This window comes from Mytilus galloprovincialis, chromosome 5 (assembly GCF_965363235.1).
Source record: "Mytilus galloprovincialis chromosome 5, xbMytGall1.hap1.1, whole genome shotgun sequence".
NCBI classification, from domain to species: Eukaryota; Metazoa; Mollusca; class Bivalvia; order Mytilida; family Mytilidae; genus Mytilus; species Mytilus galloprovincialis.
The window spans coordinates 34,095,324-34,108,304 of record NC_134842.1 but is presented as its reverse complement, the minus strand read 5'-3'; the positions used below and the strand labels follow the sequence as shown (position 1 = coordinate 34,108,304).

Here is a 12,981-nt window from a genome sequence, read left to right as displayed (position 1 = left end):
AAAAGTTAACAGACGACAACGATCGTCGACGGACACCAAGTGCTTTGGGCCAGGTGAGCTAAAAATAAAAACTAATATTTGATCATTTTATTTATATGAAAAACATAAACATTAACCAAAAATATCACAAAGGATCACTCAATCTAAGTCAAACTTAACATAATTAAATTGCAACATATAAATTAAGTCATGTAGAGAAACTTTTAAAATCTTCGTTTTTTACTTGATGTAAATGTCATTCTGTTACCACTAGGTGGAGCAGTTACTCTTTCTTCAAGTTCTGATACTTGTTCTCGCAATAGACGAACCTCTCTTTCATACTCATTTTTCATGTGTTGTAATTTCATTCTGAATATTTCCTGATTTGTTGATAAACCATGTGCTGTTGTACTTGGTATTTTTTGCCGTAGTTTTGCCAATTTACTCTCATATTCCATTGATACTCTAACAATCTCAGCTTCAGATTCCCTATTTGATGCTTGTAATTTTTCTTTCAGTTCTTTTACCTCTAAATTCTTTTTTCTTAAGGTAATTTCATAACTCTCTTTCTCATTTTCTAATAAAATTTTCATTGAATTTCTAACTTCTTCTTTCTGTTTTTCATTGTCAATCTCTTTTTCCTCTAAAATTCTATTATGTTGTCTTTCTTTCTCATTCATTTTTAAATTTGAATCTTCAATATCAGTTTTTAGCCTTTCTAAATTTGTTTTAATTTTCCTGTTTTCTTCCTCGACGTCACAAATCCTATGTAAACTTTTATGTGTAGAATCCAGAACAGTTTGTAAATGGTCAATTTGATTCTCAAGCTCTTCATTTTTTGACGTAATTTTTTGTTTATCTTGAGAAAGTGCATTGACATCCTCCACTAGTTTTGATTTTTCCTTCATTAAACTTTCGGTAAAATTTTGCCAGTGATCAAAAGATTTCTGAAATTCGTCTAAATCATTACTACTGGCAATTTTTCTTTTCACGGGCGCTGTCCAAGATTCAGCTGATTGTATTTTTTCCATTCTATCTGAAAAAGAAAATTATGTAGAAATTTTAATTGCCAGCTCATATAAAAGAAAGGCTAAAGATACCATCTGTACATTCAAACTCATAAGTCATAAATACAAATAACTGACAATACTATGGCAATTAAAAAAGAAAAAGACCAAAAGACATTTCACAAAACACAACATAGAAATGTTAAGGGCATATGATACAGTTTTGATCCCGTATTTACAGTTTGATGAAAATTTCCATAAAGGCTATTTTTTGCCTGATTAAATCAAATATGTAATAAAAATATACCTTCATGTGCTACTTTTTGAGTTAAATGAGGTTGAAATTTTGTATATTTGCTCAAAATTCGGATTTGTGGCCGTATTTTTCCTTTCGAAGAAAGCTATAACTTTTTTGTTTTGAAAGATAAACACAAATTATTTTTTGTTAAATAACTTGTAATTTCTGTTCTTAGTATCCTAAACATTTACGCATATTTTATTCAGAAATAATTCATATTTTTCAAATGGTCATGAATTGAGAAAAAAATGTAATTTAAAAAATTGCACTATTTACAGTTTTATAAAATTTGGTCCACATAATCTTCCTGCAAAATGACACAAAATGTTGTTTTAAAAAATAGGGGTCCATGCACTCGTTTTCAAATTAAATCAGTTTGAATGATAAAAATCAATCGAAAAATGCATCTTTTCCCGATATGTCACAGTTTAAAGTCGTGAAAATAATATTTTACGTTAGCAACGTCATTACCTCCCCTGAAACTGTATCGTATGCCCTTAAGGTTGAGCAAGGCCAACCCAACCAAACCATATAAACAATGATTATGATCATGTTAATCTGTTTCTCTAATTCTTAAAAGATTTATCCTTTTCCCAATTCAATCAAAGTGTTTGATTCCTTTGATCTCATTGCAGTCTTCACGCCGAGTGGCAGCCCAGGCAGCCCAGGCTGGTAAAATTGCTCTCGGGCCTGTAAAAATCACACCTACATGCCAACAGAATCTAACTAAAAATTTTCAAAAATTGAGCTCTGGGCCTGTAGATTTAGCAGTTCAGTGTGAAGAATGACATGGTCAGTAATTCATTGGTCAAAATTCTATTATCCTCTGAATTTCATTCGGAATTTCCTATTGAGACGCCATGCCTAATGACTTCGCATAGAATTAACACATTTTTTTGCAGATCATTCAAAAAGAATGTCTGCAAATTGTTTAAAATTCATCCAAGAAACAGATTCCACCACTAAATTATTTGCAATACAATACAAATATCCACTCTCAACAGATAAATTCTAATCTTTCGTCCCTCTTTTATAATAAAATTAAGTCATCAGTATTTAATGGAATAATTCTATTAAGAATTGACTAGCATTTAGTCATGTTGACATATTTGAAGATCTTATTCGCAATTAAAATATTGGTAAAAATTGTCATTAAAGGGCAATAACTCTAATGAGGAGTCAACAGAAGATTTTCGTTACTAATTTTTTTGCAGATCTTGTCTTGTTTATCATTTTTGCTATTAAAAGTTCTGTCTTTTATTGCATGAGTTAGTCCCCTTTCATGACAATGTTAACTATTTATTTTGCATATTATTTGATAAATAGAAACTTTTAAATGCAAAAATGATCAAGAAAATATATGTAAGTAGGTCAGCAAAGATGCCTGTGTAGCATACCTGTTTCTTTAATAATGACCATTTTATAGTAAAAGTCATCATGAAAGGGGAAATTAAATCTGAATTACTCTAACAATTCAGTCATGTTGACATATTTGAAGATCTTATCTTTAATATTATGACAATGGTAAAAAAAAAATATTTAAGGGCAATAACACTGAATGAGAAGTCATTTAACAGGAGATTCAAGATTTACTCCACTTGACCAGAGACATATATACACAGTGTATATATGTCTCTGACTTGACTAACATGCAGATCTTGTCTTGCTTATAAATTTATCTGTTTAAAGTTTCTTACCTTTTAATGTATGAGTTCTCTTCAACTTTGTACTTGTTTGGCTTTATAAATATTTTGATTTGAGCGTCACCCATGAGTCTTAAGTAGACGAAATGCATGTCTGGCGTACTAAATTATAATCCTGGTACCTTTGATAACTAATTAGTCCCCTTGCATGACAATGTTAACTATTTATTTGGTGTTTTGGTTATTAACAGTATTATATTTATTATTATAATTTTTTAAATGCAAAAATAATCAAGAAAATGTCAGCGTATATTTTTTTAAAGATAAATTTGTTCTAAAAGAATGTTTGCTTGAAATAGCGCAGGTGTCTTCCGCCATCTTTGAATTAATTGTAAATAAGCAGAACAAAATTGGGTTGTAAAAATAGATCTTTAATGAAATGTGCAAATTTTGAGAAAAGAATTTCGTTTATTTGTTAGACTTTCAGGGATTTTATTATCTTTGATGTGGACTAGTACTTTTCAATTTAATCCATGAAAACCTTATAAAAGAAATCCTACATTCATGATTCAGGCAGTACTTGTCAATACCATAGCCATAGGAGCTAGGGTAACAGTCCTGGACCTGGGTATCACCTTCATTGGAAAATTTGGTATGACCTATAGCTTAAAAGAAGCCTGGTGACCTGGCCATGCTTTTAATCATGTATTTAATTAAGTAATGATATAAACTTCATTTTTGCAAATAAATAAAAAATTCTGAGGATTTAAATCTACAGCCCCTCCCCCTTCCGTAAATTTTGTTTTGTGTGTCTCATACCCGTAGCCAGGGGGGGGTTCGGGGGGTTCGGACGAACCCCCCCTTGAAATCAAGTAAGCACTGTTAAAGTCAACGTTTTGTTCAAATTGTGACTGTTAAAGTCGAGTTCATGAGTCCAACGAACCCCCCCTTGGAAATTCCTGGCTACGGGCCTGTGTCTATCTTTAATTCTTGCATAATGGTTAGATATGCATTTACCTATCAATAATTGGCAGCACTTGATTATATTAGTTCCTTCAGTTCATTTACAGTGCAAGCCTTGTTATAATTTCTGAATGCAGACGATTTTTCTGAGCAGACATAAAATACTATCATCAACTGCAAGCGCTATTTCTACATTGATTATTTAAAACTCTTGTGTAACCATGAATCGGGATTTTCCCAGTGTTGTAATTGCTAAAAATAACTTCTTGATGCATTGATTGGTCAGTTAATCCACGCCTACACTGCGGTAAAACCGGAAACCTGTGAAAAAAGTGTTAACTGGTCAGAACAAAGTCAAAGAAGTTCAACCTCGAAAAGGTAAACAATTCAGTTAACGTTTGAAGTATTTGTAATTATTGTCTTGAATGTCTGACATATTGTCATGGCATGATACACTCTGTCACTGCAAAATGAACCGAAAGTAACAGAGCACTTAATTGCTAGTCCAAATAATTATGACGTTTTGGAAGGCTATTTTTTTATGCTTTGACGCATGCTGTAATAGCCTTTCAAGACGTCATAATTATTTGGACTAGGTACTTGCATAATTGCAATTTTGTGTCGCAGACGCAGTATAATTTTTCATGCAATTACACGTACACTATATATATATATATATATACATTATATATGTGAACTCAAAATAAAAGGTATTGTCGAATTTCCTTTTTTGTCAGCCTCAATAGACTCTAAATAAACAAGAAAGTGTCCATAGTGCACAGATGCCCCACTCACACTGTCATTTTCTATGTTCAGTGGGCCATGAAGTTGGGATCAAAACTGTAATTTGGCATTGAAATAACAAAGATCATATCATAGGGAACATTTGTACAAGTTTCAAGTTGATTAGACTTCAACTTCTTCAAATACTACCTTGACCAGAAACTTTAACCTGAAGCACCGGGACAGACCGATTGACCGATGGATGAACGGACCAGAAAACATAATGTCCATCTGCTATCATAGGTGGGGAATAATAAGATGTGGTATGATTACCAGTGAGACAACTCTCCACAAGAGACCAAATGACACAGAAATTAACAGCTAAAAATCACTGCATAGCCGTTAACATGTTTAACAATGAGCATGCAAAGCCCATACTGCATAATTACATTTGTAGCTATTTAAGGTACCTACATGTATTTAATGACAAATGTAAAAACAATTCAAACTAGAAATTAAACAGCTTAATTATAAACGTACACAATAATAAATGTAAAAGAAATTATAAGTTATATGGTTCGCTACTGCCCCCTACAGATCCATAGGGGGTTAGTAAATCCATAGAGGGTGAGGCCGGAGGAAGTCGGTACTTAACCCTATAACAAATTTATTGCATACTGGACTTTTTCCGCCACGTTTTGTTCAAAAATAAACAATGAAACACAACAACATTAATAGACGAAGTCACCATTGAATTGTCATGAACCCCCTATCAAATTTACTAACCCCCTACAGTCTCATAGGGGGTCACTATGTGACGGCGTCAAACCAATCACAACGTGATAACTTATCTGCTGTGCGATAATATGAAATATGTAACACAACAACAAATTACAACAACTGAATTACAGGCTGACACTGCATACATACAAGAGGGAGGATAGGATGGGTCCTGATTCCAAAATCCCGAGCTTAAAAACACAAAATCCCGAGGTCCCGAATTTAAATAAAGTAAATCCCGACGTCCCGAAATTCGAAGAAAAAAAATTCCCAGATCTCGAAAGGGTCAGTCCCGAAATCCCGAGCTTAAAAACACTAGATCCCGAAGTCCCGATAAAGGTCCTATCCCGCCTCATACAAGAAGAAGAAGATATTTTTATTCCAATTACGGGACCCAAAGAGCATAAACATTACAACATTAATAATTTTCATGATACAATAAAAACAATTATATATAATAAAAAAGAAGATTAATGAGAACTATTCAAGTTCTTAAAAAAATATGTAGATAAATATGATAAAGAATCTAGTATAATATGTGTTTTTACTTTTAAAAATCCTAATGCATTTTTAAAATGCAAGTGTGTTCGATATAGATAACAAACAAGCAGCCCAAAAGGTATGTATAATACACAATAAATTGGATCAATTAAACATACAATAACAAGTCAAAAAGAGAGCGGATGTTAAGCATGTTAATATAAAAAAAGAAGATGTGGTATGATTGCCAATGAGACAACTATCCACAACAGACCAAAATGACAGACATTAACAACTATAGGTCACTGTAGGGCCTTCAACAATGAGCAAAGCCCATACCTGGGACTTTAAACAGGTCAGGAATAACCATTAATTGGTGGATGATTACCTGAATTCAGGAAACCATTCATTAGTATCTATCAATTAAACTAGTATCTCAATTGTTTGTAAAACAATTGAAAGGTCTTTCCTGTAAAAGTGATGTTTTCGTATTGTACTTTGTACGACCTTTCGTTTGATATACGACAAACACATCTTCTGAAACTTTTCGCTTTTTACACTTAATGACCTCATCCGTCTACATTTTTGAGATCGGAATTATGATATATGGAACAGAGTAGATGAGCTTTCGTTTGATATGCGACAACACCATGTTCTTGAAAGTTTGATTTTTGCACTTAATAACCCTATCCAACTAATTTTTGGAGGTCGGGAATTTGATATTTCAAATGTACACATCATGACCTTTCATTTGATATACAACAACCCTATCGTAAAAGAAAATTGATGTTTTGCACTCAATGACCCCACCCAACCAATTTTTTGGGGATGTCAATTGAAATTTGAAATGTACGCTTTATGTTCTTTCATTTGATATGCGACAACCTTAACATCTGAGAAATTTGAATGTTTGCACTAAATGACCCCACCCGTCCCCCTGGGATGAAAAGGGGGTTTAACATTTTCGTTTTTAAGTAGAGTTTATTGAGACCTTCAATTTGATATATCAGATGACCCCATTTGACAAAGTGCAAATAATGATGCAATATCAACTATATAAATAGAAGTTATGAAACTTACAAAGTCAATGCAAAACTTGAAAATTTCAAATTAAATTTTTGGCGTTATTTTCCATGGAATGTTTTTGGTATTTGGGCAAACATATAACTATATTAACCTCTTTAATTTCTTAAACATTTTTAGTGGTAAGCTCTTGTTGATTCAGAAATACATGCTTCCGCTCGCAAAACTTCAAACTGCATTATCTCTAAAACGACAATAGATATCTCAAATCTGTTCAATGATAAATGATATACAGTAGAAAGACAACATTATAGAAAAAGAATTGGGACAATTTCGAAGTTCACCAAGGTCACAATTAATTATCAAATATATGATGCAATACTAAACTTAAGAACCGGAAGTCGTAGAGACATGGGACTAGCACCATTCAACTCAGGACCACTTAACCTTTCAACTTTCACAAGGTCAAGGTCATTGTATACTGTGAAGGTCAAGGTGAAATTTCATCATGACCTGACATTGACCTCAAATTGAAGGTCTTGAATTACTGATCATCTTTGCACTTTATAGTAGGTTGATATCTGTTACATTTAAAAAGATATACACACAATACTATACTTTTAACAATCATCCCGTTGTAACTTTTGAACAGACGGTCGGACATTATTGGGCTTATTGTATAAAATGTAGAGCTCGTCGAGAAGAACATTTTATACGCTGTATGTATGCAGCAAAGTCTTATCGTTTTCCTAATATGTAAGCTTGAAATTGCAGCGTAATTTTTTTTTGCACTCGGTGACCTTTGACCTTGGGTGCATATTAAAGGTCATAAGAATTTAAGATTATTGGTGAAGGTTACAAGTCTCTATGACTTCCGGTTCTCGAATATAAATTTTTGAAAAAATATTTTTAATTTTTAAAGGGAAATAACTCCTTATAAGGGTTAATAACAAATTAATTGTTTATGTTTATAAACATTGCCATTTGTTCTATTACATGCTGTTATTTTCAATTAAATTCTATCTCTAATACTTTTTGCATAAAATGCAAATAAAAGAAATTGCTTCAAGGGGATATAACTCTCAAAGTAGATGATGAAATCCTAGGCAGCCTCATATGGTAATACATCATGATTAGATCTACCTATTGTCCAAATAAAGTCATGATATCTTTTAACACATTTTGGGGGGACCATGTTGAAAAAAATCAATAAAAGGGAGATAACTTCTTAAGGGGAAGGTGAAATTCTACAAAAGTTCATCTGGTAAAAGTTCATGTTGAGGTCTATCGATGGTTTAATTTTGGTATTGATAACTCCAATAGAAGCGGTAGGAGGGCGAGCCAAACAAATGCTGGAAGAAAAAGAAAAAAAAACATTAGAAAAACAATAAGGTCTTTCCCATGTAGGGGAAAGACCTTAAATAGAGAATGAAAATGGGGAATGTGTCAAAGAGACAACAACCTGACCATAGAGCAGACAACAGCTGAAGGCCACCAATGGATCTTCAATGCAGCAAGAAACTCCTGCACCAGGAGGCATCCTTCAGCTGGCCCCTAATCAAATATGTAGACTAGTTCAGTGATAATGGGTGTCGTACATGTACTAAACTCTGAATTTTACACAAGAAACTTAAATTAAAAATCATACAAGACTTACAAAGGCCAGAGGCTCCTGACTTGGGACAGGGGAAATTAAACATGTGGCAGGGTAAAACATGTTTTTATTTGAGAATTACATTTCCACAAAACGCAGCACAGGAAGTCAGACCTAATTTGATGTCACCAATTAGAACTCATCAAAGCTTAAGATGATGCTCTAAAATATCTTTAAAAACATTTTGTGATAAAAACTGCATTAAACTTCGATTGGTCTATCTCATTATAGTATATACATGTATCAAATAATCCACCAATGAATGGTACATTCTGACTTGCCTTAGTTTTTATACGACCGTATAAATCTAATTGAAAATTTTTTGGTTGTATATTGGTATCACGTCGTCGTCGTCCGAATACTTTTAGTTTTCGCACTCTAACTTTAGTAAAGTGAATAGAAATCGATGAAATTTTGACACAAGGTTTATGACTACAAAAGGAAGGTTGGGATTGATTTTGGGAGTTTTGGTCCCAACATTTTAGGAATTAGGGGCCAAAAAGGGCCCAAATAAGCATTTTCTTTGTTTTCGCACTATAACTTTAGTTCAAGTGAATAGAAATCTATGAAATTTTGACACAAGGTTTATGACCACAAAAGGAAGGTTGGGTCTGATTTTGGGAGCTTTGGTTCCAACAGTTTAGGAATTAGGGGCCAAAAAAGGGCCCAAATAAGCATTATTCTTGGTTTTCGCACAATAACTTTAGAATGTTTAGTATAAGTAAATAGAAATCAGTGAAATTTAAACACAAGGTTTATGACCACAAAAGGAAGGTTGGGATTGATTTTGGGAGTTGAGGTCCCAACAGTTTAGGAATTAGGGGCCAAAAAGGGGCCCAAATAAGCATTATTCTTGTTTTTCGCACCATAACTTAAGTATAAGTAAATAGAAATCTATGAAATTTAAACACAAGGTTTATGACCATAAAAGGAAGGTTGGGTTTGATTTTGGGAGTTTTGATCCCAACAGTTTAGGAATAAGGGGCCCAAAGGGTCCAAAATTGAACTTTGTTTGATTTCATCAAAAATTGAATAATTGGGGTTCTTTGATATGCTAAATCTAACTGTGTCTGTAGATTCTTAATTATTGGTCCCGTTTTCAAATTGGTCTACATTAAGGTCCAAAGGGTCCAAAATTAAACTTAGTTTGATTTTAACAAAAATTGAATCCTTGGGGTTCTTTGATATGTTGAATCTAAAAAATGTACTTAGATTTTTGATTATTGGCCCAGTTTTCAAGTTGGTCCAAATCGGGGTCCAAAATTAAACTTTGTTTGATTTCATCAAAAATTGAATAATTGGGGTTCTTTGATATGCCAAATCTAACTGTGTATGTAGATTCTTAATTTTTGGTCCCGTTTTCAAATTGGTCTACATTAAAGTCCAAAGGGTCCAAAATTAAACTAAATTTGATTTTAACAAAAATTGAATTTTTGGGCTTTTTTGATATGCTGAATCTAAACATGTACTTAGATTTTTGTTTATGCGCCCAGTTTTCAAGTTGGTTCAAATCAGGATCCAAAATTACTATATTAAGTATTGTGCAATAGCAAGAAATTTTCAATTGCACAGTATTCAGCAATAGCAAGAAATCTTCAATTGCACAGTTTTGTGCAATAGCAAGAAATTTTCAATTGCTCAGTATTGCGCAATAGCAAGAAATCTTCAATTACACAGTATTGTGCAATAGCAAATATTTTCAATTGCACAGTATTGCGCAATAGCCAGAAATATCTAATTGCACAATATTGTGCAATAGCAAGAAATTTTCAATTGATTGGAGTTATCTTTCTTTGTCCAGAATAGTAGTTGAGTCAACTAAATTCATTGTTTTATACAATATACAATGTATATTCACTTTTACTACCAACTGATAAATTAAAACAATCTTTACCATTCAGTGATAACAAGCACCTTTTGTTACATTTTAATATTTTATGATGTATTTAAATGAGTAGTTATTTTTGCAAACTCCATTAGAAATTTGAATTGAGATCAGTTTTGGAAAAAGGGAAAGGGGGATGTAAAAAAAAAATGGGGGGGGGGAGGGTTAAATTTTTCTCATTTCAGATTTCATAAATAAAAAGAAAATTTCTTCAAACATTTTTTTGAGAGGATTAATATTCAACAGCATAGTGAGTTGCTCAAAGGCCAAAAAAATATTTTAAGTTCATTAGACCACATTCATTCTGTGTCAGAAACCTATGCTGTGTCAACTATTTTATCACAATCCAAATTTAGAGCTGAATCCAGCTTAAATGTTGTGTCCATACTTGCCCCAACTGGGGTTCAACCTCTGCGGTCGTATATAGCTGCGCCCTGCGGAGATTTTTGGTTGGCTTATAACTTAAAAACCAAAGCATTTAGAGCAAATCTGACATTGGGTAAATTTGTTTATCAAGTCAAGATCTATCTGCCCTGAAATTTTCAGAAGAATCGGACAACCAGTTATTGGGTTGCTGCCCCTAAATTGACAATTTTAAGGAAATTTTACTGTTTTTGGTTATTATCTTGAATATTATTATAGATAGAGATAAACTGTAAACTGCAATAATGTTCAGCAAAGTAAGATTTACAAAAAGGTCAACATGACCAAAATGGTCAGTTGACCCCTTTAGGAGTTATTGCCCTTTATAGTCAATTTTTAACCATTTTTCGTAAATCTTAGTTATCTTTTACAAAAGATATTCTTCTCTATAACTACTGGGCCAAATTAATCCAAACTTGGCCAAAATCATCATTGGGGTATCTAGTTTAAAAAATGTGTGGCGTGACCCTGCCAACCAACCAAAATGGCCGCCATGGCTAAAAATAGAACATAGGGGTAAAATGTAGATTTTGGCTTATATCTCTGAAACCAAAGTATTTAGAGCATATCTGACAAGAGATAAATTGTTTATCAGGTAAAGATCTATCTGCCCTGAAATTTCAGACAAAACAGACACCCTGTTGTTGGGTTGCTGCCCCAGAATTAGTAATTTTAAGGAAATTTTGCAGTTTTTGGTTATTATCTTGAATATTATAACAGATAGAGATAAACTGTAAACAGCAATAATGTTCAGCAAAGTAAGATCTACAAATAAGTCAACATGACCAAAATTGTGAAGTTACCCCTTAAGGAGTTATTGTCCTTTATAGTCATTTTTTAACAATTTTCATAAGTTTTTATACAACCGCAAAATTTGAAAAATTTTTCGTCGTATATTGCTATCACGTTGGCGTCGTCGTCGTCGTCCGAATACTTTTAGTTTTCGCACTCTAACTTTAGTAAAAGTGAATGGAAATCTATGAAATTTTAACACAAGGTTTATGACCACAAAAGGAAGGTTGGTATTGATTTTGGCAGTTTTGGTCCCATCATTTTAGGAATTAGGGGCCAAAAAGGGCCCAAATAAGCATTTTCTTGGTTTTCGCACTATAACTTTAGTTTAAGTTAATAGAAATCTATGAAATTTTGACACAAGGTTTATGACCACAAAAGAACGGTTGGGATTGATTTTGGGAGTTTTGGTTTCAACAGTTTAGGAATTAGGGGCCAAAAAAGGGCCCAAATAAGCATTATTCTTGGTTTTCGCACAATAACTTTAGTTTAAGTAAATAGAAATCAATGAAATTTAAACACAATGTTAATGACTACAAAAGGAAGGTTGGTATTGATTTTGGGAGTTAATGTCCCAACAGTTTAGGAATTAGGGGCCAAAAAGGGACCCAAATAAGCATTTTTCTTGGTTTTCGCACCATAACGTTAGTATAAGTAAATAGAAATCTATGAAATTTAAACACAAGGTTTATGACCATAAAAGGAAGGTTGGTATTGATTTTGGGAGGTTTGGTCCCAACAGAATAAGGGGCCCAAAGGGTCCAAAATTAAACTTTGTTTGATTTCATCAAAATTGAATAATTGGGGTTCTTTGATATGCCGAATCTAACTGTCATGACTGTGTATGTAGATTCTTAACTTTTGGTCCCGTTTTCAAATTGGTCTACATTAAGGTCCAAAGGGTCCAAAATTAAACTTAGTTTGATTTTGACAAAAAATGAATCAGTTAAGTTCTTTGATATGCTGAATCTAAAAATGTACTTAGATTCTTGATTATTGGCCCAGTTTTCAAGTTGGTCCAAATCGGGGTCCAAAATTAAACTTTGTTTGATTTCATCAAAAATTGAATAAATGGGGTTCTTTGATATACCAAATCTAACTGTGTATGTAGATTCTTCATTTTTGGTCCTGTTTTCAAATTGGTCTACACTAAAGTCCAAAGGGTCCAAAATTAAACTTAGTCTGATTTTAACAAAAATTGAAATCTTGGGGTTCTTTGATATGCTGAATCCAAAAATGTACTTAGATTTTTTATTATGGGCCCAGTTTTCAAGTTGGTCCAAATCAGGATCTAAAATTATTATATTAAGTATTGTGCAATAGCAAGTCTT

At 32.9% G+C, this 12,981-nt stretch overlaps 2 protein-coding genes across 3 annotated transcripts in view; one reads left to right on the top strand and one right to left on the bottom strand.

Moving 5' to 3' along the window:
• Nucleotides 1-77: 77 nt before the first annotated feature.
• Nucleotides 78-4,081, bottom strand: LOC143075673 (coiled-coil domain-containing protein 152-like). Its single transcript, XM_076251200.1, has 2 exons — nt 3,945-4,081; nt 78-1,015 (listed from the first exon to the last, which is right to left on the bottom strand). Exon 2 carries the CDS (start codon nt 1,008-1,010, stop codon nt 204-206), a length of 807 nt encoding a protein of 268 aa, XP_076107315.1. The 5' UTR covers nt 1,011-1,015; nt 3,945-4,081; the 3' UTR covers nt 78-203.
• Nucleotides 4,082-4,158: 77 nt separating this feature from the next.
• Nucleotides 4,159-12,981, top strand: part of LOC143075671 (major vault protein-like) — a 31,283-nt gene continuing 22,460 nt past the window's right edge. For both annotated transcript variants that reach the window (XM_076251199.1, XM_076251194.1), the window contains exon 1: nt 4,159-4,268. The gene's annotated coding sequence lies outside the window, so the exon portion shown is untranslated. The remainder of the gene's footprint in view (nt 4,269-12,981) is intronic.

Excerpts from the sequence above, each read along its gene's own strand:
- LOC143075673 (XM_076251200.1), bottom strand. The coding sequence starts at position 1,010 with ATGGAAAAAATACAATCAGCTGAATCTTGGACAGCGCCCGTGAAAAGA.